Source organism: Andrographis paniculata, unplaced genomic scaffold (assembly GCF_009805555.1).
Source record: "Andrographis paniculata isolate CXL003 unplaced genomic scaffold, ASM980555v1 Contig38END, whole genome shotgun sequence".
NCBI lineage: Eukaryota > Viridiplantae > Streptophyta > Magnoliopsida > Lamiales > Acanthaceae > Andrographis > Andrographis paniculata.
In genome coordinates, this window is record NW_026137571.1 from 904,677 (window position 1) to 932,141 (window position 27,465).

The 27,465-nt window shown below is 31.9% G+C and overlaps 5 protein-coding genes across 10 annotated transcripts; 4 read left to right on the forward strand and 1 right to left on the reverse strand.

Moving 5' to 3' along the window:
* The first annotated feature begins 580 nt into the window (after window positions 1–580).
* Window positions 581–5,074, forward strand: LOC127250788 (ATP-dependent zinc metalloprotease FTSH 8, mitochondrial-like). The gene is made up of 8 exons (XM_051274208.1): window positions 581–911; window positions 989–1,208; window positions 1,424–1,495; window positions 1,576–1,700; window positions 1,957–2,439; window positions 2,529–3,296; window positions 3,372–3,599; window positions 4,442–5,074. The coding sequence occupies exons 1-8, from the start codon at window positions 855–857 to the stop codon at window positions 4,886–4,888; spliced, it is 2,400 nt and encodes a 799-aa protein (XP_051130165.1). The 5' UTR covers window positions 581–854; the 3' UTR covers window positions 4,889–5,074.
* A 7,184-nt stretch (window positions 5,075–12,258) lies between these two features.
* On the forward strand, window positions 12,259–14,182 carry LOC127250954 (uncharacterized protein C24B11.05-like). Of its 5 annotated transcripts, none has more exons than XM_051274452.1 (9): window positions 12,259–12,332; window positions 12,543–12,622; window positions 12,736–12,801; window positions 12,885–13,020; window positions 13,104–13,191; window positions 13,276–13,560; window positions 13,629–13,694; window positions 13,783–13,971; window positions 14,056–14,182. In XM_051274452.1, the coding sequence occupies exons 2-8, from the start codon at window positions 12,559–12,561 to the stop codon at window positions 13,936–13,938; spliced, it is 861 nt and encodes a 286-aa protein (XP_051130409.1). In that variant the 5' UTR covers window positions 12,259–12,332; window positions 12,543–12,558; the 3' UTR covers window positions 13,939–13,971; window positions 14,056–14,182. The 5 variants fall into 5 exon arrangements, with proteins under 5 accessions (XP_051130409.1, XP_051130410.1, XP_051130408.1 ...); XM_051274453.1 differs by having other exon boundaries at window positions 14,062–14,149; XM_051274451.1 differs by lacking the exon at window positions 14,056–14,182 and having other exon boundaries at window positions 13,783–14,024.
* A 64-nt stretch (window positions 14,183–14,246) lies between these two features.
* On the forward strand, window positions 14,247–16,867 carry LOC127250952 (uncharacterized protein At5g02240). Its single transcript, XM_051274450.1, has 7 exons — window positions 14,247–14,527; window positions 15,144–15,415; window positions 15,522–15,558; window positions 15,644–15,741; window positions 15,842–15,903; window positions 16,363–16,486; window positions 16,576–16,867. The coding sequence occupies exons 1-7, from the start codon at window positions 14,281–14,283 to the stop codon at window positions 16,696–16,698; spliced, it is 963 nt and encodes a 320-aa protein (XP_051130407.1). The 5' UTR covers window positions 14,247–14,280; the 3' UTR covers window positions 16,699–16,867.
* Window positions 16,868–19,542: 2,675 nt separating this feature from the next.
* On the forward strand, window positions 19,543–20,986 carry LOC127250955 (expansin-A4-like). The gene is made up of 3 exons (XM_051274457.1): window positions 19,543–19,746; window positions 19,847–20,171; window positions 20,491–20,986. Exons 1-3 carry the CDS (start codon window positions 19,593–19,595, stop codon window positions 20,798–20,800), a joined length of 789 nt encoding a protein of 262 aa, XP_051130414.1. The 5' UTR covers window positions 19,543–19,592; the 3' UTR covers window positions 20,801–20,986.
* A 3,350-nt stretch (window positions 20,987–24,336) lies between these two features.
* LOC127250908 (probable serine/threonine-protein kinase PBL10) lies at window positions 24,337–26,965 on the reverse strand. 2 transcript variants are annotated; one of them, XM_051274384.1, is made up of 6 exons: window positions 26,586–26,962; window positions 26,109–26,422; window positions 25,869–26,004; window positions 25,654–25,796; window positions 25,435–25,558; window positions 24,337–24,917 (listed from the first exon to the last, which is right to left on the reverse strand). In XM_051274384.1, the coding sequence occupies exons 1-6, from the start codon at window positions 26,641–26,643 to the stop codon at window positions 24,448–24,450; spliced, it is 1,245 nt and encodes a 414-aa protein (XP_051130341.1). In that variant the 5' UTR covers window positions 26,644–26,962; the 3' UTR covers window positions 24,337–24,447. The 2 variants fall into 2 exon arrangements, with proteins under 2 accessions (XP_051130341.1, XP_051130340.1); XM_051274383.1 differs by having other exon boundaries at window positions 25,654–26,004; window positions 26,586–26,965.
* Window positions 26,966–27,465: the final 500 nt, after the last annotated feature.

The window sequence follows — 27,465 nt, forward strand, 5'->3', positions numbered from 1 at the left end:
ATACAACTATTCAAATTCAAAATTTTTACTATTCAAATCCCAACTCAAAATCCAAACCCCCAAACAAACACACCCTTAGATTAAGTGGGACAAATAAAGTTGGACACAGACAGATGGAGTATAAAATAATACTTGATTCGTCTACAAACTAAACTAATGTCCTACTTTTTTATTTATAACGTCAAACAACTATTATTCTATTTCAGTTTTTTAAACACAAATTTTACATTTTTTCTTTCATTCATTTATTACTTTTAATCGGATAAATTTGTCGATTCATATCATAAAGACAATCACCTAAAAAATCGTACAAATATAATAAAAATTGGACGGATGAAGTCCTATTTAGATAAAAATAAAATAAAATAAAAACAATTTTAAATCAAAATCAATCAAATCATAGGATTCAATGTTACCAATCAAACCATTTGAAATTCTTGTGAAATTCTAAAATGTAGACAAGGCCCAATAATTATTGGGCCGAAGTATAAAGCCCAATAAACGAGTTGATCGATTATCACTATCCTCCTTTAACCCCAAATTACCAAATGCCCAACCCAAAACCCACTGAAGGAACGAATTTCAGGGGTAAAATCGTCACTGCATATAACCCCTCTCGCTTCTTCTCCGGCGGTCCGTCCGATGGCATGTATGGCTTCCCTCTCACCAGACGCTTTTCCGTCTCTGGAAAATGTACGCGTACGGGACTCGTGGAACACCATTGAAGGAAGGAACGACGCCGGGAGACCAGTCTACTTTCCAATTTTCTCAAATCATCCCGTTTAGAACGAGTTCATCGCAGGAATTTTTGTTTGGCGCGATTCTGGTTCATCGATTATTCATGCCTAACAATCATGTTTCCGCGAATCGGACGATCCATATATCTGCAATCTCGCGCCTCTCTCGGTAAAGTAAGCTGGAAATTCACGTTTGAATTCGAAATTACCTTCGTCGAAAATTCGGCGCGTTTTCTAATTTCTGCTTGCAGGTTGCTTGTTCCGGCGGTTATCGAGTTCGAGCAACGACGCTCGCCAATTCCTCTGCGAGCAACAACGGATTCGCATCATATGGAAATGGCAGGTCTGGATTCCTTGGGAGCTATTTAACATCGATTGGAGCCGGTAAACGTGTTTCGAAGGACTTCGACTCCATTTTCACAAATTCCATTCTGCGGAGGCTTTTCTGCAGCAAAGTGCCGAAGAATAAGAGTAAGAAATTAGGGCTAAATGCATATTAGAATTAATCAATAATTGATTCAAGGAGTAGGAAAAGAAGATCCATTAAAGTGCCTTTGAAGCTCTGCTAGTGACATTAGTTTATCGTCTTGGTTATATCTTTTTGTTGCCATTCTTTGGTTAATGTTGGCTTTGAAAGCATAGTTTGATGTTCCATTATCAATTATCATCGAATGCACTTCTTGTAGATTATAATAACTATCGTCCAAAGAAGAAATTCAAAGCTCCAAAAACAAGAAATCAAAAGGCTGAGGTTAAAGGTAGTGAAAACTGGAATAAGTTTCAATAATGGATTGTTTCAAGCTTTTACTTCACTGGTAATAAGTTTTCTTTTATGCAGAGGACGCCGCAGAAAAATGGAATAACTCTGAAACATCAAAGCAACTCCGGCAAAGCCTTATGCCGTTGTTGCTGATTGCTTATGTCTTATTTGTAGGAGCTTTTGTTCCCGATAATCACACAAAGGTACGTCTTCTGAGAGATTAAAATGCTTATACAGTGTGTGCCGATAATCTGTATTCGAGCTTAATTTCTTGTACGCAAACATTGCATTGTGTAGGTGAGATTAGCTTCATAGAACAGCATGTCATTTGATTGAAATGAATGTAGGTAGTTTGTTAATCTAAGTTTGAAAATTGTGTATAGAAGAAGGCGTACGAGTTGTATGCTCAGGAAAAAAGTACTGAATAGAAAACTTTGTGTTTGTTATACATTGATTCAGATAAGTTTCCAAGAGTTCAAGAACCAGCTTCTGGAGCCGGGGATTGTGGATCACATTGTTGTTTCAAATAAATCAGTCGCAAAAGTATACCTAAAGAGCTCACCTTCGAATGATGGTCAAAACAGAGACAAACATGTTGATGGTCGAGTTGGGGATACGAATCCTTCCAGAACTGCAAGCCATTATAAATACTACATTAGCATTGGAAGCGTCGAATTTTTTGAGGAGAAGCTTGAGGAAGCACAGGCGGCATTAGGGGTCGATCCTCACGATTACATTCCGGTCACTTATGTTTCTGAGGTGAATTTGGTTCAAGAATTATCGAAATTTGGCCCGACATTGCTGCTTCTCGGAGCTCTTATCTACCAGGCAAGGAAAAATGGCGTTGGAGGTATTGGAGATCCTGGTGGCAAAGGGGGCCGAGGAATTTTCAATATTGGAAAAGCGAAGGTCACGAAGATGGATAAGAACTCCCCGAATAAGGTCGACATGTCGAATACTTGCTTCTACAGATGGTAAGTTTTTAGCTTCAATAAGAAAGCTGAATCGACGATTATTTGCTTGATTATTAGGTGTACTTTAAGGACGTCGCCGGCTGCGATGAGGCGAAACAAGAAATTATGGAGTTTGTTCATTTTCTAAAGAATCCGAATAAGTACGAAGATCTTGGCGCAAAAATTCCAAAGGGTGCTCTTCTTGTCGGCCCTCCCGGGACTGGAAAAACGCTTCTTGCTAAAGCAACTGCCGGAGAATCCGGTGTTCCGTTTCTCTCGATATCCGGATCAGATTTCATGGAAATGTTTGTCGGAGTCGGGCCATCTAGAGTTCGAAGCTTATTCCACGAGGCGAGGCAATGTGCGCCGAGCATAGTCTTCATCGACGAAATCGACGCAATAGGACGAGCGCGAGGGCGCGGTGGATTCTCTGGAGGCCACGACGAGCGCGAGAATACGTTAAATCAATTGCTCGTCGAGATGGATGGGTTTGGAACCACCGCCGGTGTTGTTGTGCTTGCGGGCACGAATCGCGCCGATATTTTGGATAAAGCCCTGTTAAGGCCGGGGCGTTTCGACCGTCAGATCAGCATCGATAAGCCTGACATCAAGGGCCGCGATTGTATCTTCCGTATCTATCTCAGTAAGCTGAAGCTCGATCAAGATCCGTCGTATTACTCACGCAGGCTTTGCGCTCTAACGCCGGGATTTGCTGGGGCTGATATCGCCAACGTTTGTAACGAGGCTGCTCTAATCGCCGCAAGAACCGATAGCACGGTGATAACGATGCGGCATTTTGAGGCCGCGATCGATCGCGTCATTGGAGGACTCGAGAAGAAGAACATGGTACTCGATGCAACGAATGGTTTTTTATCGAATCATATTCTTGTAGACATAACTTTAAAGTGTTTCCTGGTTCAGGCTATCAGCCAGATGGAGCGTCGAACTGTCGCCTACCACGAAGCCGGCCATGCCGTCGCCGGATGGTTTCTAGAACACGCCGAGCCGTTGCTTAAGGTCACGATCGTTCCCCGTGGCACGGCAGCACTCGGGTTTGCTCAGTATGTTCCGAACGAAAACTATCTGATGACAAAAGAGCAACTCTACGACATGACGTGCATGACGTTAGGCGGCCGCGCGGCCGAGCAGGTGAGGCTTTTGTTACTGTACTGGATTTTATACATGATATAGGAACATGCGATAGAGACATACAACACGTGATTTATGTTAATATTGTTATGGCCGGACATTGATCAGCTGTCGATCCGGTCAAGTCAGTATGGTGCTAGTTTGACCGGATCAACATATACTATACAAGTAATCAACGTATACTTATACATATCTCATCATATTTATAATACAATATATGTTTTATTATAATTCAACATATGTTATATTATAACTCAAAATATGTTGTACTACGTGTGAACATATGTTGATTATGTGTATGACATAATACTGATCCAGTCAAATTAGCACCATGCTAACGATTGATTTGACCGGATCAGCATATGCTATACAGGTAATCTCTGCATATATTTATACATATCTCATCATATTTATAATACAATATATGTTATATTATAACTCTAAATAGGTTGTACTATGTGTAAATATATATTGGCTATGTGTATCACATAATGCTGATCGGTCAAATCAGCATCATGCTGACTTAGTCAGATCAATACATGATCCTTAGCTTTTTATGAGCATTTCATCTAAAAAATTAGGTAAGATGATCTTTTAACACATATATAAACGGACAGCACATAACATAGTTTCATATAACACGAAAAAATATATTCATACGACAAACCTAGAAGTATGAACTAACGGCACACCCTTTAATGTTCTCTAAACCTTTATTCAACGTCATACTTATTTGTTTCGGTCAGCACTGTAATCATCCTCTTTTTTCCATCTATACTAACTTCAGCAATACCCGAGTACCGAACCAATAGTATCGATATTGACATGTTTTTCGTGCTTAGGTCTTGCTCGGGAAGATCTCAACTGGCGCACAAAACGATCTCGAGAAGGTTACGAAAATGACGTACGCTCAAGTCGCTGTCTACGGTTTCAGCGACAAAGTTGGGCTACTCTCCTTCCCTCAAAGGGAAGACGGTTTTGGATGGACCAAACCTTACAGCAGCAACATGGCTGCAATAATCGACGACGAAGTTAGAGAGTGGGTCGGGAAAGCGTACGCTCAAACAGTCGAGCTGATCGAGGAACGCAAAGATCAGGTCGCGCAAATTGCCGAGATGTTGCTGGAGAAAGAAGTATTGCAGCAAGAAGATTTAGTTCGAGTGCTCGGCGAACGCCCTTTTAAAAACATCGAGCCAACAAATTACGATAAGTTCAAACAAGGATTTGTCGAAGACATTGAGACAATAGACGGCCCAAAACATGAAATCGCGCGTGACGATGGTTTGTAGCCATTGCGACCGGACTTCGTCGCTCCTCTTTGATCCGGCCGTCCGAGCCATCGGTTCGACGGTGAAGATCGCGCGTTTTTTAAGTTTGTATAAAGTTTTTGTAAGTTTTTTTTGTATAGCTAAAGCGAAGACTTGCCCTGTATATAGTAACAATGTTTGTATTCATTATGCATCGTGTTCGTATTGTTGTTTATGGCTTTCATATTATATTTTTTTTTAAAAAAAAATAATTACATATATTTTAATAACATTTTGAATTTTATAATTTATAATTTTTTTAAATTTTAATTATATTAAATAATTATTTTAATTTATAATTATTTGTGGTGTATTGCAATTATTTTTATTAATACATATTTAATTATTTACTAATTATATTTGTTTAAATTTCTATATCTACTGTAATTGTAACATTATATGTGGAATGAGAGAGTATATAATAACAAATTTGTGGCACGTATCACTAGTGATTTTATTATATCAAAAAAAAATAAAATTATAATTTAATAAATCTATTACCACTAAAAAAATTATAGTATCTCATTTAAAATTTAAAATTGCATTATTATCTTAAAAAAATGAGGTGAATTATTTAAAATTTAAATTTTAAAATATCATCAGCACCCAATAATTAAAATTTAATCCAATTAAAATAATTAATTTATATTTTAAAACATAAATATACAAAATAATATTACATTAATATTATTTTTTAATAAATCAAATCTTATAATTTATTTTATTTTTAAGTTTATATATTGTGCAATCAGTAAAAAAAAATTTCTAGATCGGCCCGCTGTTGTTTTGTTATGTAGTATCAGTTAAACACGTTTGTTAGAATTCGAAAAAACATTTGACTGTAATGTTAGAGTTCCATACATAGATGATTAGATGATGCTAAATTTCATGTTGTACTATTAACAATATTTTAAAAGTTTTGATATTATATTCTTTTTAAAGAAAAAAAAAAAGAATATATAAGATCGTGTGTATATATATATATATATTGTATCTCAATAAATATCGTATTAAATATTTTAGTTTTTATTAAGTTTGAAATTATTTAAATTAAAATTCTAAAATTTTCAAAACTCTTTATCCAAACAAAGCCTAACATATTCATTAAAATAATGTAATAATTGGTTGAGATTGAGATTTTATCACGCCACAATGAGTTTGTAGTGAAAAATGAATCCAAGAAAATACAACATGGACGATTAGGTTTTGTTTGATATAAGCATATTTTTATTAAATTTTAATTTAAATAATATTTTATTTATTTATTAAAAATTAAAACAAATTAATTAAATGATGGATATATGTGTAATAAGTAATGATTGGAATAATGATAGATGTACAAGTGGATTCATGGATAACTTAGTATATATATATATATAAAGAATTTGTGTTTTAAATAGCAAAGCAATGTAAGAGAGCTACCAAAGTGTCTATCAAGTCCACCTGTCACCTAGAGTTTTGTCTATACTTCCTCCCTTCTGTATCTATATATTTATTTACTTTTTGCATGAGTTTTAAAAATATTTGTATTATATTATGATAAAGTAAAAATAAAAGTAAAAAAACTAAATTAATCATATTAGTATTGTATGATATAAATGTAATGACATTTGTGTAATATATTGTAAATTAAAATGGTATTTGTAATGTTAAGTAGATAGTACAATTACTATAAAAAAAATAGATATTTTGTTATGGGACGTACCAAAATAAAAAAAAAATAGATAGATTGTTAAGGGACGGAGGAGGGAGTATTTTTTTTTTTTCATCTCACACATATAATGTCATGAATTTTATTTTTATCTATTTCACATTTTATGTTTTCTTTAAAAAATATATATTATATATATTATATAATTTAATCACATTTTAAATGTTATAATTTATAATTTTTTTAACTTTAATTAGATTAATTATATATTTTAATCTTAATTTATAATTATATGTACTGTCTTCGTCTAAGAAGAGATGTCTTATTAAGTGTTGGCACTGAAATTAAGAAATTATAGTATTCAATTGAAAGTGAGTATAAAGTAGAATGTAAAAGACTAAAATGTCCTTGTTTTTCGAAGGATTTTAAAAAGTATGTTAGAGTAATAATTATGGGTAGTTTGGAAAAGTAACAATAATTTTGTTATAAAGTGGGGACCACGGTGACTAAAGAAAGAAACAAGAGAATTATTTTGGGACAGACGAAAATGGAAAAATAATACAACAGAAGAAGTATAATATTGTAATTAATTTATTAATTCAATATATTTTTAATTATTTATTAATTATATTTCTATTAAATTTTTGTGTATATATAAGAAGTATGATTTTCTTGGCTATAGTGGTTTGTAGGTCATGGCATTTAATTTGGAATATATTAAGTGTTCATTTAAAAAAAAAAAAAAAAAAAAAAAAGAATGAATGATAGCAATTTATTATATTACTCTATCTATCCCACTTATCGTGTTCATATTGTCATTTTTGTTCGTTTCACATCTCATGTTACTTTTCTTTTTTGAAAAATGATTATATATCTTAATCTTATTTTATAATTTTTTAAATTTTAATTAGACTAATTAGTTATGTTAATTTTAATCTATAATTATTTATATTAAAAAATAATTATTTTTTCTAATATATTCTTAATTATCTACTGATTATAGTTATCATAAATTAGTCTACAGTAGACCGGACACGGTACATTGGACGAAAAGATTATATATATATATATATGTCTAATGATAATCTCACCAATAATTGGTAAATGATGAAGATGATAGTATAAATTTAATTATATGCAAAACAACAACAACAATTATAATAACAATAATAATAATAATAATAAATCCAACATAGGCATATAGTACATATCTATAAATTGCATTATTGGCTACAAACTTCCAAAACTGCTTATGGCACTGTGAATTATAATCAAGTATGAAATACCCACCAACGAATTTCTTATTTATTTATTTATTTATTTATTTGTTTTTAATTATAGACCCCTTTCATTATTATTGAAATAGATTCCATCACACATATATATATATATATATAATATAATAATATACTATATTGATCAAATTAAATCAGTAATAAGTAAATATTTATTAAAAAAATAACAAATATTAATATAATATATATTTAAATAATATATTTTAATTTCAGTATAATAATAGTTTGATCCGATAACAAATAATGTAAAGAAACTAGTAAATATTAATGAAATAATATTCATTTTTTAAAATTGTACTTCTCACTTAAATAAAATAATATTTTTACACTTTACGCAATATTAAAAAAATGTTGTTAAAATAAATAAGTTTAAAGGTAAAAAAATCTTTTTATCATTTAATTGTACAATTATTTATAAAATACTAATATTCTATAATTTACTACGGGTGTGTTTGTTTGGGGGTTTGGATTTTGAGTTGGGATTTGAATAGTAAAAATTTTGAATTTGAATAGTTGTATGATGTGATATAAATAGGTGATGATGTGATGTTTTGAATGTAAAATTGATTTTTAGTATAATATAAAAAATGAAAAATAGGTGTTTGATTTGATATTTTTGGGGGGAAAATTTTGGATGAATAGTGGAATTTAATCCAAATCCATCAAACGAACACACCCTACATGTAAAAAGTAAACGATTATTATGGCAGTTGAGGACATAAAAAGTTTTACTATTTTTTTTTATTAAAATATTATTTAAATTAAAATTTAATTTCAAATTAAAACTAAACTGAGTATGTTTCTTTAGCAATTTTTTTTTTAAATTTTATTATTTAGATTCTACATTTTTAAAAAAAAAAAAATAATAAAATTGTTTCTTATCAAATCCAAATTAAATTTTTTACAAAATCGTCAAAAAGAAACGTAGAATTAAATAAACAAGCCGCCTTTGTGATGATGAGATTGTAATATATTTAATTCTAACTTCATTAAAATGTTATGTAATCATATAAATTAGCATGATAATCATGGATTTAAAGATGATTTATAAACTTTAAAGTACATATATATTATTAAAATAAATAAAATAATGTATCTGTTGCATAGTCATCAATAAGTAATACTAATAAACAATAGTACCTCCGTCTCACGTATCGTGTTTGCTACACTGTAGACACGGTATTTTATGAGGAGTATAATTAGTAGATAATTAAGAATGTATTAGTAAAAATAATTATCCTATAATATAAATAATTATAAATTAAGATTAAGATAACTAATTAGTTTAATTAAAATTTAAAAAAAATAAAATTAAAAAGTTTAAAATGAGATTAAAATTGTGTAATCATTTTCCAAAAAAAAAAGTGACATGGCATGCGGGACGGACAGAAACGGCAACGTGAACATGTTATGTGGGACGGAGGGAGTAACATTTTTTTTTTCTTTTTATCATCACGAATTTTGAATATTAAAATTCTTTTTAATAATTTTCAATAATAATAATAATAAGACGACAATTGCAATAATAATTTAAAAAAAAAAACGGTTATATAAAATGTGTCACAATCAGCCAATCAAAGGTGCAAATAATTGAGGAGAATATTTGTATATTGCAGTTTAATTTGTTTCTTCAACGTAACTCAAATTGTGAAATCAACTTAAATATATATATATATATATACCATTTTTTTTATATATAAAATAATTAGTATAAACTAATGCTCTGTTACCTAAGTGGGGTAATAATAAAATAATTATTAATTTTAAATGATGTGATTTTCAATTAATATTATAAAATAATACACTCCTTTCCAGATACCATGTCTACGTTGTCGTTTCTATCCGTCCCACATAGATCTTTCGTTTTTTGGAAAATGATTACACACTTTAATCTCATTTCAAACTTTCTAGTTTATTTTCTTTTTTAATTTTAATTAAACTAATTAGTTATTTTAATCTTAATTTATAATTATTTATATAATAGGATAATTATTTTCACTAATACATTCTTAATTATCTACTAATTACACATCTCTTAAAATACCGTGTCTACAGTATAACAGACACGGTATGTAGTATGTGGGACGGAGGGAGTACAATATATTATATAAAATAATGTATTATATATTTTTCATTTATTAAAAAATCTATAACTTAATTATTTTTATATCATCAATATATTTAATATTCATTTTTAAAAAAAAAAAAAAAAAAAAAAAAAAAAAAACTTAACTAAAAATACAAAACAAACACGTTAATCCAGAGTGTAACGCTACAACAACAGCTGTAAAGCATATGTACGAATTTATAAATTATACACTAATTAAGGTTACCAAAAGCCATTGAATTGCTCACAGCTATTTTTGCCAAACTTAATTTAGCTAAGATGCTTTTCCATCTGATTTAACGTAAGTCTAGTTTGTCCACTAATAAACTATATATATATATATATTTCGAGTTTGTTCATTTTGTATTTTTGGATTGAATATATTTTTTTACGTTCCGTATGAAAAATTGTATCAATAATATAAAAAATAATACTATATTCCTTTAGCTCTAAGGATCTTATTTATTTTTTTTATGTGTTGATTTTTGAATATTAATTATTATATCATAATATAGTATAAATAAAAAAAAATTACAAAAATACTTTAATTAGTGTCTTATAATACTAATAAAAGAATATTTGCAAAATAATTATACAAATATAAGGATATTTAATGTCAAGTACAATGACACAAAAAGTAAATGTCACCTTTAGAGACCGAATAAAGTAATATTTTGTGTTGAATTGTTAATTTTCTTTTAAAGTAAATATAATACTCCTTGTGTTCCATATGTATATATTCATTTGCTTTTTAAGTTTTAGAAATATTAATATTATATTGGAATAAAATAGAAATAAATGTAAAAAAGACTAAATTAATCCATTAGTATTGTATGATATAAAGACAATGACATTTGTATAATATATTGTAAATTGGAAGAATATTTATAATATTAGATAGATAGTAAAATTACTAAAAAAATAAATAAAAAACTGATACTTTATTATAGAACGGATCAAAATAAACAAATCATTTTTATTTGTCCAAACAAAATGTATATATTTTTTCTTTTAGTTAGTAAATTTTGTCATATTAGACATTATAGATATTTTCAAATTTATAGTTATTTATATAAATATCAGTATACGAAATTAAAATATAAAAAGTAATGAAAAGAAACTTAAACACGACTATTATTTTTTAGTTTATATTAAAAGATATATATATATATATATATATTATCAGTAGACACGGATGAAGTATTACATTTAAACCAATTTGTAAGCAAAAAAAGAAAAGGGCCAAAAAATAAAAAGTCAAAAATCAAACTGTTTATTTTGTATTTGTTGATGTATGTATTTTTATTTCAGGTATTTTATATTAATAATATAAAAAAATATTTTATATTGAATTATTAATTTTTCGTTGTATGTTAGTATTTTTTAAAACAATATTTATGAAAGAATCATTCAATCTAAAATAATCTTTATGGATGTGTTTATTTGAGGGTTTGGATTTTGACTTTTGAGTTGAAATTTGAATAGTAAAAATTTTGAATTTTGAATAGTTGTATGATGTGATACAAATAGGTGTTGATGTGATGTTTTGAATATAAAATTAATTTTTAGCCTAATATAAAAAATAAAGAATAGGTGTTTGATTTAATGTTTTTTGGAAAAAAAAAATAAAAAGAATAGTATGAAAAGTGGATTGAAAATCCAATCTCCGAACAAACACACATATGTATTTATTTATTTTTTGTTAAATAAATTAAATAATATTTATATGTTACATGTAAATATACATAAAATAATAAGATGGTTTCAAATTAATTTCAAATGGATTATTAATTTGATTTTTTTTAAATAATATTTTTAATATAGTGTTTAGTAAGACGAACTAATGTATTTTTATTAAAAAAATATATAAAATGAATAGTATATATTAGTTTGAATTTGAAATTGTAAAAAGAATAAATTCAAACTAAACTAGTGTCATATTTGTAATTTTAAAGAAGTAATTAGTCAAAACAAACAGAATAATATATATTTTGTGTAAATATATATTATATTTTTATAATATTAATAAAAAAATATTAATGCTTTTTGTGACTTCTAAAATGTTTTTTGTTGGAAGAAATGTGTCAGTAAATTTTTACACGATTGTGTTCGGACCTAAACTAATTTTTTTCATCCCATGTTTTAAACGTTGATTAATATTAAACGGCATTCACACAATGGAAACTATTATTATTATTATTATTATTATTATTGTACGGTAATTTATTTTGAATTTTTGTTTCAACGGTTATTTTTCTAGTTCTATAAAAGGAAGGCAGCGCTTCAGTCTTTCATTACAAGCGCAGAACGCACACTTACTATATTGCCTGTCGGTCTCCGCCGCCTCCGATCGATTTCTCCGGCGTTGTTCTGGTAATTCCTTTCTCGGTTTCCTCGATCGAATATGTATACATGTCTTTGTTTATGTATATATGAATTAGAATCCTGATTAATATTCTTACACTCGCTGACGAGAAGGCATTTGAAATGACTCGAATAATGCTGTCGGAAAATGCTAGGGTAATTGCTTTCGCTCCGACGATGATGTATAATTTAGTGTCTGATAATTTATTTGTAATGAAGCTTGTTCCAGATTGAGATGGCTTACGAGGAGCAGTACAGAATGCAGGTTCAGGCACCGAAGTACGAATGTCTCTTGTTTGGTAAGATTTCGTTTCTACAACCTCAAAACACGTGGTTTGATTTTCCGAGATCGATTCCGAGGGAATAAATTTTTGTATGATGGAACGGACAATTCGTGTATGTGTTTGTCCAGATCTCGATGATACGCTTTATCCTCTGAGCTCTGGTCTGGCGGCTTCTGTTCTTACCAACATCAAAGGTAGTAATTAATCTGATAAATTTCATTACGTTTGTCTGAATTGATTTCTCCTTTCATTAGTGTCTGAATTTATGACGTTTCAGTATATATGGTTGAAAAATTGGGGATAGAAGAGAGCAAAATTCCTGAATTGTGCGATTTACTGTACAAACATTATGGCACTACAATGGCTGGTCTTAGAGCAATTGGCTATGATTTTGACTATGATGAATATCACAGGTAGAGACATGAATCCTGTGTGTAATAATATATATGTATATCTAATTGTATGGATTCATGAATATCCTCGAATTCTGCTGCAGTTTTGTCCATGGAAGATTGCCTTACGACAACCTCAAACCAGACCCTGTCCTGAGAGGCCTTTTGCTCAGTTTGCCCATCCGAAAACTCGTGAGTCGTCTTCTTTCTAATTACATTCGTCAAGTGCACAGCACAATCTATAATGGTTAATAATGTCTGAATCGATGAAAGCAGATCTTCACCAATGCCGACAAGGCGCACGCCGTCAAAGCGCTTAGCAAGCTCGGCCTCGAAGACTGTTTCGAAGGTATCATCTGCTTCGAGACGCTAAATCCGACCAATCATCGCAGCACCATGTCCAAATCAAGCTCCGAGATATTCGACCTCATCGGACACTTCTCTCGTCCAGACACAGCAAACTCTTCATCCACTCTTCCCGACAGTCCTGTCGTCTGCAAACCATCAGAATCCGCCATTACCACCGCCCTCCAGATTGCCTGCATCGATCCTCATAGAACAGTAAGTACTCCAATCTCAAACATCATTTTCTCCTACACATCGATCCTAACAATGTTTCTCCTCCGCAGATCTTCTTCGAGGACAGTGTCCGAAACATCCAATCCGGAAAACGTGTAGGACTCCACACAGTGCTGGTAAGATGTCTTAACCTAACCGACCACACAGAAACTTGTCTGCTTCAGACACAAACATACTTAAAATTTGTCTGAATTTGTAACGCAGATCGGAAAATCTCAGAGAGTTAAAGGAGCAGATTACGCACTGGAAAGCATCCATAATCTCCGGGAAGCCATTCCTGAGCTCTGGCAAGCAGCAGACAATCTTAACCAAATCAATTTCTCTTCAGGCATTGCTGTCGAGACTTCTGTCTTAGCTTAGCTTAAATTTTCATCACTTCATCATCAATGGCCTGTAAATAAATGTTCCTACTCTCTTCTTACCATAAATAAATTCCGACATATCCATTTTCTGAAATTCCATTCTAATCTTTGTAAGAATCAGGCCCAGCAAAAGCAGCAGCAGCAGCCCAGCTCAAAATTGGGCTGTGGAAGATAACAATGGCGATTATTTAGACAAAGAGGATAAGGAAAAAAAATATAATTAAACGTATATGAAAATCGATTGATTGATTGTTCAGTGTGTGCAAAACTTTCGCAGGTTCGAGAATCGTCCCTTTCCCGTCGACCGCCGGATTGGAAGAAAGATCTGACCAACGGGAGAATGACACGTGTCCCCTTCGGTGCCTCGTGCTCAGCGCTTGCCCCAAAATGCTGTTTAGTCAATAGACTGGGTTTGTTGGGTGCTACAAAGCTTCCAGAAATTTCCACATTCCCAAATTCATCAGCAGCGTCTTCTTCTTCTTTTCCCCTTCCGCAGGCTAAAAGAATCTTCAGGCGAATTCGTGCGTCGGCGATGTCGGATTTCAGCAAATCCACCGTCCTCGTCACTGGTGCCGGTGGCAGAACTGGTAATGATTCTCTTCCTTTCTCTAATTGTTTCATTCTCAACTGTTCTTCGTTCGATTGCGCTCGTGTTTTGGGGGAATTTATTTAATAATAGAATTACTCTAGGGTTTGAATTTTACGATTCGCGAAAATCGATTGCAGCTTGATATGTATATACGCATCGAGCTGGTGACGATGCTATTCCTTTCTCTAATTGATTCATTCTCAATTGTTCTTCCTCGTTCGATTGCGCTCGTTTTGGGGGGGAATTTCTGTAATTAGGACTGCTTGTAGCTTTAAATTCCATAATTCGCGAAAATCGATCGCAGCTTGTTGATAATGCACGTATAGATCTCGATTTCTGTAGTGAATTGAATTGAAATAATGTTCACACACACTCGACACAATATTTTGGGGGAATTTCTGCAATTAGCTCGACACAATATTTTGGGGGAATTTCTGCAATTAGATTGCTAGGGTTTTAAATTTCATATTTCGCTAAAATTGATTGCAGCTTGTTGATAATGCAAGTATAGATCTCAATTTCATTAGTGTATTGATTCTAATTGATATTCACGTCGAAACTGTTAAAGTACATGTGGAAAACTCCATGGATTGAAAATGATGGTAGTGTTGCAGGCCAAATTGTGTACAAAAAATTGAAGGAGAGATCAGAGCAGTATGAAGGCAGGGGATTGGTTAGGAGTCAGGAGAGCAAGGAGAAGATAGGGGGAGGAGATGATATTTACCTCGGGGATATTCGAGGAATCGAGACCATTAATCCAGCAATGCAAGGAATCGATTCTCTCATAATCCTCACAAGCGCAGTGCCGAAAATGAAGCCTGGATTCGATCCTTCAAAGGGCGGAAGGCCTGAATTTTATTTCGAAGATGGAGCATTCCCTGAACAGGTTTTGGTTATGTATGATTTGCTTGCATTGTGATTCAATTTCTGTCGAAACATCGTTTGTTTGTTTGTCCATTAATCCTTTGCTCTTGTCTTGTTTGATAATTTAGATCGACTGGATTGGGCAAAAGAACCAAATCGATGCCGGTGAGTGAATGTGTAAGAATCGTAGTATTGGTTACTTTGCTGCGAGGTATTTTTGTTGCCCTGACAAGGCGTGTTTGTTGAACAGCGAAAGATGCTGGCGTGAAGCATATCGTGTTGGTTGGATCGATGGGAGGAACGAATCCAAATCATCCCTTGAATAGTTTGGGAAATGGAAACATCCTGGTATGTCGTAAGGTTTCTGTTTATTACAGAAATTAAAATATGTGCACTGGTCTGAGCCCTGAGGCTTTGTCTGAATGTTATGTATCGATGATCATCGCAGATATGGAAGCGCAAGGCCGAACAATACTTGGCAGATTCGGGAATTCCTTACACCATCATCAGGTACATATATTTTTATGTGCAATTATCGATAGCGAGGTACTTGACAAAAATACCGAGAACTTTTACTCCGATAGCCTAGATAAAACTCATAAGATAGACAACTGAAATCTCTTTGTATTATATTAAAATAAATGTAAAATATTTTAAATAGCCATTTTTTTATTTATTTTATTATAAAAAAATTATTTGAGATATTTTACGTCTTTTATTTGTGCAAAATTTGTATAATTATGTTTGTATTTATACTCAAACATCAGCTTTGAATGAAAATGGTATTTTGTGCAAATTTTAATATAACACAAGTGGATTTCACGCAAAAATATATATATTTTTACTAAAATATAAGCGGGTGTTATATAATTTGTCCTTTTATCTTTTTATGATTAGTGATTATTAAGAAAATCTCGAGCTTAAAAAATGAGATAGTTGAGTCGAATAATGACGGCTTATATGGTCCAGGGCGGGAGGCTTGCAAGATTCGGAAGGTGGGAAAAGAGAGCTACTTGTGGGAAAAGACGACGAGCTTCTTCAGACAGAAACACGGACAATACCTCGAGCCGATGTTGCGGAAGTCTGCATTCAGGTAAGACATCCATCCGACTCTTGAATTTTTACCGAGCTTTTTTTAAAGGTTTCGGAATGACAGCAAAGTACGTAAATGTCTCGATGCAGGCGCTCAACTTCGAGGAGTCGAAATTCAAGGCGTTCGACCTGTCGTCAAAGCCCGAAGAGTCGGGCTCTGCGCCGACGACGGATTTTAAGGCTCTGTTTTCCCAAATCACTACACGTTTCTGATTGAATGATCTGATCTATCCGATGTGGTGAGAAATTCATTGAGGTATGTCTTGAATCGTGTTTGTTATGGAAGGCATCTTTTGCACTACTTCTCTGATTTGTAATGTTAAAAACCAATAAATAAAATATGTCTTGCGGTGTTCGAAATAAAAATGCGATTTTGTTGATCCCTGTATTTGTTTTTACAAGCTTGCAGCAACGACGTTGTCGCAAAGCTACCTTTATCTTCTTTTATAATTGTGGAATGCCTATTGCTATTGCGGTAGGAAAATTGTCGTTTGCTTTTTTATAGGTGAATTTTTTAATATTAGTATTATATTTGATAGCAGTGAAAATGACAAAAATCTTCATATTACAATTGTTAACAAATCAAAGCAAGAAAAGAAACAAGCAATTATAACCTGAGGACTTGTAACTAATGCATAAATACAATTTTATTTTTTACTACTACTTCTTCCGTTCCAAATACTCTGTAATTTTTATTTTTTTTTTACCAAATTCACTGTAATATTTTTAAATTTAGAAGTAATTAATAATATTTATATACATATATATTAATATACACTTTACTTTTATCATATCACATAACTCAAATAAAAAAAATTAATAATCATTTTTTTCTTCAATCATATCACTTTTCCATAATTTCATAATATCTGTGCCAAACACAAATATTGCTAGGTGTTTGGAACGGAGGTAGTATTACTTCTCCGTAATTTCATTTTATGTTCACCAAATCTTACATGTTTAATATCCATCGCCTCCCACTGTAATAAAGTATTTGAGTGTACGCTATTAGGACAATTACAAGTAGCCAAAATTGGTCATGTATTATTATCATTATCATTATATTAGTATTTATTTATTTATTTATTTTGCCAATTATAATGTGCAATGAAATTTCCATCTGAAATTGGGAAATCGTAAGAGATGAAATGGCGATAAAATAATCCTGTAAAAAGAATGCATATATTATTTTCTGCATTTCAAGTAACTTTTAATTTTCAATATTTCGGGAAAGGTTGCCAACAAAAAGAGTATATTAAACTCTTTTGGCAAATTCTTCTGTGTATCAATTAATGTGTGGTTTTTGATTTTTGCTTTATTTTGGGATTTTATTCCTTTCTTGCCCAGATTCCTAATTAAATATTAAAAGAAAAAAACGTGCATTAATTAGGGGTGAAATGAAATTACTCCCTCCAGACCTGGATTGCGACGCCAGATCGATCCGCGACGATCATTACATAAACCAACGGTTTAGATCTGTCTGGCGTTGTGGTCCTGTGACCTCCCAAGATTCAACTCTTATGTAACACTCCAAGGCCGTGTTTGGAGAATTTGGAAGGATCTTTATTCTCTTCCTATGCAAAATCTGATTATTGGTCTGATTTGTTTATTTCACAAAAAAAAAAGAAATATATTCCCATCGTCCAATTGTGTGCTCCGTATACAAAATAAAAACTTTTATTTTTTCTGTTAAAAGAAAATGGTATTTTTTACCTAAAAAAAGAAATTGGAATAAATTTGAATGAAAAAAAAAAGTGATAATAAATTTAAATGACTGAGGAGTATGTATTTTTTTAATTTATATTAAAAGATAATATGTTACATCGTTAATTTATATATTTTAATAATATATTTATTTAAATATATTATAATTATTTACCCATTCAATATTCTTTTTATATCTCATTATCCCATATATATATATTTCACAATATAATTATTTTATAGGAGTATCATAAATTCCTACTATCAATATAATATTATACTTATTTATTGAAATAAATGTTCATTTCAAACAAGTTAACTTTGTGTTGAAAGAGGAAGAATACACTACTACTATTTTTTTTCATTGAAAATCAAATTAAATATTTGTTTTTTTTTTATTAAATATGAATTTAATTTTATACTTAATATATATTATATATTATTTACTTATATTATACTTTTTCATTTCAAATATAGTGTAATATTTATTTTCAATACGAAAAGTTAAATAGATAATATTAAATAGGATAATTTAAAAATTAAATGATATAATGAAATAAAATATGATATAAAAATTAAATTAATGTGAGGGGATTAGATGTTGATTTTTAAAAAATCAGCACACATGATAATAGTATAACAATTAGTTATATTAATCTATTTTATTAAATTATATAATTAATATAATTATGTGTAATAATATTTACACTACCAACATGATGCTAATTTAAAATATATCAGCATCCAATCCCCTCTCATAATTAATAGCATTTCTTATTTTAAATTTTTTGCGAATTTAAAATATATCAACATCCAATCTCCTCTCATAATCAATAGCATTTCTTATTTCAAAATTTTTGCGAAGTGTTTGGTCGGAAAAAAATTTTATATATTTTTTTATAACGAGAGAATCCGTCTCTATTATTTGAAAATGTACACTAGATAAGCTTTCTCTGAATCTAAATATATACAAAAGGAACATTTGCAATGAATACAAGAATTAAGAAATAATAGTATTATATAGTGTAAAAGTATTTTTAAAAGACAAAATGCTCATACTTTATGTAATAATTATAAAAAAAATGGGGATAGTTTTATAAAAAGATTGAGAATTTATTACTAAAAATAAAAAAAAAATGAGACTATTGTTTTGAGACAAACAAAAATAAGGAAATGGGAAAGGAGGAAGTATTTGTTTATATATATTGCATGTATTTGGTAAGAAGTAGTATAAAATAATTATTTAAATTTAAAATTTTATTATTCAAAATAAAATCTTAAAATTATCACAAAGTTCAAACAAACGCACCTCAGTTTCAGACAACCTTTCGTCTTCTCCATCGTATGTTATAAATTCACACAATTGCGTAGCGATTCTCCTAATAGTAATTAAGAAATTTTAAATGGGGCCCACCGTCGAACTCCTCCTCCGCCTTGCCGGAATCCTCTGCCTCCTCACCTCCGCCCACTCCCGAATCCCCGGCGTCTTCACCGCCGGCCCCTGGCAGCCCTCCCACGCCACCTTCTACGGCGGCAGTGACGCCGCCGGCACAATGGGTAACCAATCAATCACATTAAATTCGAATTCAAATTAACAATAAAATTTCTCAATTCGAACTAATAACGTAATTCCTCTTTCCATCCGACGTCGCGGCAGGCGGCGCGTGCGGCTACGGCAACCTGTACAGCCAGGGCTACGGCGTCAACACGGCGGCGCTGAGCACGGCGCTTTACAACAACGGCCAGACCTGCGGCGCGTGCTTCGAAATCAAATGCGACGCCGGAAAAGTCCCCCAGTGGTGTCTCTCCGGCGGACCCTCCATTTTCGTGACGGCCACCAATTTTTGCCCGCCGAACTATGCCCTACCCAACGACGCCGGCGGGTGGTGCAACCCGCCCCGGACCCATTTCGACCTATCCATGCCCATGTTCACCACAATCGCCCGGTACCGCGCCGGTATAGTCCCCGTTAACTTCCGCCGGTAAGGCTATTTTCGTCTTTTCAGTATCTAGCTTCTGTAATTCCAAAACCACCCCTGTGGAGAAAACTAGCGAAAAAATTTATCGAGGGTAGGATTGTAATTTACCGTCCCCGCCTCGGTATTAGTACAGTCTAATCCCGTGGGGCCCATGGCGACGGTTACGAATCCCAGCCGGTCAGTTTTACCGGAATTACCGGTTATTGTAGGTTGTCGTCTTCCTCAGCCTACCCGCCGGAGTAATTGTCTGGAGATTCTGATTTAAATAAATTGAAAATTAATTTTTAATTTAATTACAAAAATAATTATATTCCTTTTACAGGGTGCCGTGCAAGAAGCGAGGGGGGATTAGATTCACGATGAACGGATTCCGTTACTTCAATTTGATTCTGATAACGAACGTCGCCGGCGCCGGCGACATAGTCCGGGCGAGTGTGAAGGGTCCCGCCACTCAGTGGCTGCCCCTCCGCCGGAATTGGGGGCAGAATTGGCAATGCGACGTCGTTTTGGTGGGGCAGGCGCTGTCGTTTAGGGTCACCGGCAGTGACCGTCGCACGACGACTTCGTTTAACGTGGCGCCGGCAAATTGGCAGTTCGGACAGACATTCGCCGGCCGGAATTTCAGAGTCTGAGATTATAAATATATATATATAGTTATTTAATTCTAGGATTTGGGTTCTGTTTGTTTGTGTTTAATTTAAAATATAAGAAATGGTGTTTTTTAGTCTTGTTGTTGGGAATTGGAAGAGGCTGAAACAAACAAAGTATAATGTAGCTAGCCCTCACTCCCAATTTATTGTATCTTCCAATATATTACAATGGAAGCTATTTGTTACTAATTTTCTTGAATTATTTATTTACATTAGTATTTTAATATCAATAGATATGTTTTATATAATTCAATTTCAAATCAAATGATTAATTAAATTAACAAGGTTAAATTAATTGATAAATCTGTAATTAATTACTCTCTCCATTCCACATAATTTGTCCCTATTTTCTATTTTGTCCGTATCACATAACTTGTCATTTCTATTTTTGGAAATATAATTATGCACTTTAATCGTATTTTAAATTTTAAATTTTATAATTTTCTTAATTTTAATTAAACTATTTACGTATCTTAATCTTAATCTATAATTATTTTTACTAAATAATTATTATTTTTACTAATACATTTTTTAATTATTTACTAATTATACTTTACCTAAATTTTTATATCTACGGTAATACATTCATATTATATGGGACGGTGAGTGAGTATTTTTCAATCCATACTATTTTTTCACGTGCCTATTACTATTGGTAGTCTATTAATTCAAACTAGTTTTTTTCGTGGATCCTAAAAGCCCATTTACGTTGTCCTGTAAGCAAGAAATTAAAAACACTAATTTTTGAATTTTTTTAAAAAATAATATTTTTATTATGATATATTGTAAAAAAAAATACTATTTACCTCCAGAATAAATGTCTCATTTATTTTTTACATATTGATCTTTGAATATTAATTATTATATCAAAATTTAGTACAAATAAAAAAAATTATAAAAATACTTTTATTAGTGTCTTATAATATTAATAAAAAAATATTTGTAAAAAAAAAAAATATTAATAATACTTCTATAGAACAAACTCATAAAATATGATTTAAAAACAAGTCTTGTGTTTGTAATTGAAATATATACATTATAGAAAATATACCCTCTTCATCACTTAACAATAAATGCATTTTGCTCTTATGCCTACAAATAATGCAAATATTTTACTCCCTTCGTCTCATAAATATAATTTTAATTGGGTTGAGTACGAAATTTAAGAAATATTGATATTATATTGGTAGTTGGTAAAAAATATGGATAAAAAACTTTTTGTCCTTGTGAGTGTATTAGTGTAAAAAATAGTGGCAATTGTGTGATAAAAATGAAAAAATAGAGATAGTTTTATGGTGATATGATTATTTATGAAAATAAGACTATTGTTTTTGGAACGGACAAAAATGATAAACAAGACTATTGTATTTGAACCGAGGGAGTAGTATAAATTCTATATATTGATAAAATAAATATCATACTCTTTTCATTCAATTTCTATTATCTTACAGTATAATTGTAAGGTTTGTTAGGTATTGTATTTTTTTTTTTTTTTTTTTGTTATAAATTGACAAATTTATACTTTATTGTAATTTAGAGATTAAAAATAATAAATAAAAGAATGGTAAAATCATAAAATTTGTGTTTTTTTTCAAAAAAAAAAAAACAATAACATTAGTTTGTGAATAAATGGAGTATTATTTTGTATAAAATATCAAACTATTTTATTTATTTATTTATTTGTTTGTTTAATCAGACATGTTTAATTAGAAGTATTGCAATTCAGTTTCTATACACTTATAAAAATCAAACAAAACAAAACTTTAGCAAATCATGAGTGCCGATCAGCTACTTCCAAACGAACGTAATAATCTGCAAATTATGCTAATAAGGAAAGTCAAATTAGACAAATTTAAGAGACGTCAAAAGTTTTTAATCAACGATCTTATGATTACAAGTTTATCTCAAACCTTTATTAATACGGCCTAAATATTGTATGTATGAATCAACAATTTTATAAAGAATAAAGATTGTTCTATTGATTAAGACTTTAATTGAACTCATGATCTCACGGTCACGAATCTATCCTACACCACTGAATAATCGAGATATTATTATTATTATTATTATTATGGTAAACTGTTTTTTAGTCTCGTATCTAGACCCCTTTATCATTTTAGTCCCGTAAGTGGAGCCTGTCGCAAACTAGTCCCATAAGTGAAAAATTTTCGCTGTTTTAGTCCTCCGGCGCCGGAGACGCCCGTGTGGCTCGCCGTAGGTGACGTGTCCCGCCAGGTCAGCGACACCTGGCGGACACGTGGATTTATTTATTTTTTTTAAATTTTTTAAATTTTTTTAAATTGGACCAAATAAAAAAAATACAAATAAAATTAAAAATAAATTAAAATAAGTTTAAAAAAAAATTAAAAAATTTAAAAAAATAAAAAAATCTACGTGTCCGCCAGGTGTCGCTGACCTGGCAGAAGCGACACCTGGCGGACACGTCACCTCCGGCGAGCCACGCGGGCATCTCCGGCGCCGGAGGATTAAAACAACGAAATTTTTTCACTTACGAGACTAGTTTGCAACAAGCTCCACTTACGAGACTAAAATGATAAAGGGTCTAGTTAAGGAACTAAAAAAACAGTTTATCATTATTATTATTATTATTATTATTATTATTATAATATAGATGATGATGATTATTATTATTGATTATTTGGAATCCAACTAATCCCACTTGGACTACTAATCTTGTCACTTTTGACTTATTACATAAAGACACATATCTTAAATTTCAACTCAGGTCATCAATCACATTAAAAATAAAATTAATAAAATATTTTAAAAATATATAGTTTTAACAAAAAATCATTTAATATCCATTCAAAAATTTGTGTGGCACTATCCAATGCACGGAGTAGATTTTCACGTCATAAAAATTAAATAAATAAATTTGTGTGGCTATTTTTAGTTTCCACTCTATTTTGTAGTATTTAGATTTTATATTATATATATATTTTCATAAAATATTAAATATTATTTAATTAAAGAAACACAAGCTTTCTTCATATAATTTTTTTGGAATTTTGGAAAATATTTGGAAATAGTAGAAAGTTTGGTATTTAGTATGATGTCTTATTAGAAAATAAATAAATATTCAATGTAATATATACATATATTTTTTAAAAATTACTATTGATAGATAGTTTTAAAAACTTCCAAAATTATTATATAAACAAAACCTTAATACTCCTCATAATTTATCCATAAAGAAAAATTACAAATTTTTAAAATTCTAAATTTAAAATAGTTCTATCATTGAATGGATAATCACATAAGCTTTTCTTTTTTCATGTCATATAATCTTTAAAATCGCTACATAATATAGCCCACATGGTATACATATATTATATCTAGAACTAGAACAAGAAATTTGACAATTATATATATTTTTGTTTATTTTATAATTTTTTTGGTCAAATTTTTCTAGAGAAAGAAAAGTCAAATTTGGATGACTCAGTCAACCACTGGCAGTCAGTCGTCTAACCAAAAAGTCAATATTCCCTTACAGAATCTTCCAAACACCTCTCAGAATCATTTACCAGAAATGCCAAACTGTACAAACATCATCATACATAAATTTAAAAAAATTTTAAAAAATAAAAATTGAAAAAAAATAAACTTCTTTAAGCATAAAGAGCAGAAGGCCTCGGATAGGCCGCCGCCGCCGCCGCCGCGGCGGTGGTGGCGCGCTTTTTTCCGGCGGCATTGCTCCGCCACGACGACTTATTTCCGGTGGCGGCCGATTGGCCGTGCCGATTTATCCGATGGCCCTTCTTGGCCGCATCCTTGCCGTTGTGGAGCTGATCGACGGCGGTAACGACGTCGTCCATATTGGGCCTCGACCGGGCGTCCATCGACAGGCATTGTAGAGCGAGGTTCGCCAATTTCACGGCTTGGGTCGTTGAATATTGGCCATCGAGACGGGCGTCGAGAATGTGGAGAATTCGACGTTTGTTCGTTAGGTACGGCTTGGCCCACTCGACTAAATTGTGCTCTCCCGTGGGTCGATTCTTGTCGATCGCTTTCTTACCGGTTAGAATCTCCAGAAGAACTACGCCGAAGCTGTATACGTCGCTCTTCGTAGTTAAGTGACCTAAAAAATATATGAAGTGGTAATTTGATCCAATCAGCACATATAATAAAAGTTGGGCGGCGGCTACAATATTGAATTTTAAATTCAACATTGTGCTGAACAATACACTATATAATGACAAACAACACATCATGTAATAACAAACAAAACACCGTATTACTTCTGGCAGTACATTCTTTATATTAATATAATACAAATATCGCACATGAACTAACAACACATGTTATAGTCACATACAACACACACAACTATTGATTTTAACATATGATATTATCTTATACCGCACACATAATTCTAGACAAACAACATATGATTTTATTACACACCATACAACTGAAAAAGTTGTCCTTTAAAAATATGTTTATTGCGTTAGAAATCAATAATATGTGAAATTATATTGCGAGCGGTTAAGACAAAGGTATTTAAGACAAGGGTATTTTAGTCTTTTTACACTATATGTCAAATATGAAGTAATATTATTACTTAATTAACATGCAAAAAGTAAACGTATTTGTACCTGTGGATAGATACTCAGGCGCGGCATATCCATAAGTTCCCATGACCCTAGTCGAGACATGGCTTTTATCACCGGTAGGACCGTCCCTCGCCAACCCGAAATCCGAAAGTTTCGCATTGTAGCTCTAAAACAAATGAAACCAATCAAAATTTCAAATCCAAATCAAACGACAAAATACATTATTACAACCACCGATCCAAGAACATAGTATAAAATTACCGAATCAAGAAGGATGTTAGAAGTCTTGAAATCCCGATAAATTACTGTTGTCTCGGCACCATGTAGAAACGCAAGCCCCTTAGCGGCGCCAAGCGCAATTTTCAATCTTAAGCTCCACGACAATGGTTCGAAGTAAGACCCCCCTGTAATAACCTCAGTATAACATACCCGAACAAATACATACATATATATATATTCACGCGGTTTTAACTTACTTCGAAATAAATGATTCTCCATGCTACCCTTGGGCATAAACTCGTAGACTAAAAGTCTATGATCGTCTTCGAGACAATATCCGACTAATCTCACAAGATTCGGATGTCGAAGCTGTCCTAAATAGTTGATCTCAGCCTATAGTCGAAAAAACAGAGCAAACCACCAAATTCAGACAACACTTGGATCCTTAAAAACAATCGAACTTATAATCAATCAATATTAATTATTACGCCGCGCACCAGCCATTCCTTGTGCCCTTGCCACCCGTCTTGGTTGAGCCGTTTGACGGCGACGACCATGCTCGATCCGGGCCTCGACGCCGCCAACGTATGCTCGTCAATCCAACCTTTGAAAACAGATCCAAAACCTCCTTCACCTAGTATGCTGTCTGGACGAAAATTCCTCGTTGCTGCCTTAAGTTCTCCGAATGTAAAACTTTTCAAGTTCGATGATTGTAGAATATCCCCTTCGCTCCGGGGAGCCGCCGGCGGCGCCGCCGGCGCCGGCGATGTGCCGTCACCGTCGCCGGAGACTATTCTAGACGACGGTACGCCTAGTTTTATTGCACAATTAAACAGCCAACATTGTAATGAAATTCATCAGATTCAAACATTGTAGGAGGAAAGATTTCCCAGAATTTCCCCAAATTGAAGAAATTAGGGTTTCTGATTTGGCAACCAAAATTGGGGGAAAATAATTAATTAACGATTGGTTACCTGTGGAGGTGTGGAAAGGGCTCTCAGCCTTGATTTGGTTGCTGAAGCAGATCCCCATGGATGGATCGATTGATCGTCTTGTCTGAAACTGATATATTATCCTCAAACAAAACAAGGTATATGTAAGAAGCTGAAAATGTAATTAACTTTTCTTGAGCTAGCTATAAGCTTGAAGAAAGCACAAATTTCGAAATTCTTTTGGGGAAGCTTCTTCTTGTCGTCGTCTTCCTCTGCAAAAAAATGTAAAACCCTAAAAAGGTTGGGGATGAAGGAACCCTAGAAATTGGAGATGGTGATGAAGATGGGAATTAAGGGTTGGTGGGTGGTAATAATACAGCAATGTCCTCTTCTAAGGTTGTTGGTTTCTAGTGATTGATTGATAGATATATATGTGTATGTATTTGTATGTATAGGTGTATGTATAGGTAAAGGGTGCTGTTTTTTTGGACCATTGTGGTGTGGTGTGATAAATGGCATTGAAGGATTGACTTTTCTTATTTCTAGCTGTGTAAGTATCTTGTGATTAAAGGTTTTTACTTTTAAATACTCCATATGCTTAAAATAATAATAAAATAAAATAAAATAAAAGGTTAATTAATTTATTGAGTTTCTGTTTTTTAGCTTTGAATTTGGAGTTTGTAAAATCTGCTCTAGAAATGTTAATAAAATGGTGACCCCACTGCTTAGGGTATTTAAGACTCATTTTGTCATTAAATTTATATACTCTTTTTTAATTTTTTCTTTTTTTTTTTTTTATAGTAAATTAACCACAATTACACAAAAAATAAATAGATATTTTATTTAAAAACGAATGAATTATTTTTGTAAAGAGAATATAATTTAAATATATTTTTAACTAAATTTTTAGATGCACTCTTTT

Coding starts and splice junctions, on each gene's coding strand:
- LOC127250908 (XM_051274383.1), bottom strand. CDS start 26,643: ATGGGGATCTGCTTCAGCAACCAAATCAAGGCTGAGAGCCCTTTCCAC. Junction 26,423..26,585: donor CCCTTTCCACACCTCCACAG/GTAACCAATCGT, acceptor CAATAAAACTAG/GCGTACCGTCGTCTAGAATA. Junction 26,005..26,108: donor AAGGGCACAAGGAATGGCTG/GTGCGCGGCGTA, acceptor TTTCGACTATAG/GCTGAGATCAACTATTTAGG.
- LOC127250788 (XM_051274208.1), top strand. CDS start 855: ATGTTTCCGCGAATCGGACGATCCATATATCTGCAATCTCGCGCCTCT. Junction 3,297..3,371: donor GACTCGAGAAGAAGAACATG/GTACTCGATGCA, acceptor TTCCTGGTTCAG/GCTATCAGCCAGATGGAGCG. Junction 3,600..4,441: donor GCGGCCGCGCGGCCGAGCAG/GTGAGGCTTTTG, acceptor TTTCGTGCTTAG/GTCTTGCTCGGGAAGATCTC.
- LOC127250954 (XM_051274452.1), top strand. CDS start 12,559: ATGGCTTACGAGGAGCAGTACAGAATGCAGGTTCAGGCACCGAAGTAC. Junction 13,192..13,275: donor GTTTGCCCATCCGAAAACTC/GTGAGTCGTCTT, acceptor CGATGAAAGCAG/ATCTTCACCAATGCCGACAA. Junction 13,561..13,628: donor GCATCGATCCTCATAGAACA/GTAAGTACTCCA, acceptor TCTCCTCCGCAG/ATCTTCTTCGAGGACAGTGT.
- LOC127250952 (XM_051274450.1), top strand. CDS start 14,281: ATGACACGTGTCCCCTTCGGTGCCTCGTGCTCAGCGCTTGCCCCAAAA. Junction 15,559..15,643: donor AAAGAACCAAATCGATGCCG/GTGAGTGAATGT, acceptor TTTGTTGAACAG/CGAAAGATGCTGGCGTGAAG. Junction 15,742..15,841: donor TGGGAAATGGAAACATCCTG/GTATGTCGTAAG, acceptor TGATCATCGCAG/ATATGGAAGCGCAAGGCCGA.
- LOC127250955 (XM_051274457.1), top strand. CDS start 19,593: ATGGGGCCCACCGTCGAACTCCTCCTCCGCCTTGCCGGAATCCTCTGC. Junction 19,747..19,846: donor TGACGCCGCCGGCACAATGG/GTAACCAATCAA, acceptor ACGTCGCGGCAG/GCGGCGCGTGCGGCTACGGC. Junction 20,172..20,490: donor GTCCCCGTTAACTTCCGCCG/GTAAGGCTATTT, acceptor TTCCTTTTACAG/GGTGCCGTGCAAGAAGCGAG.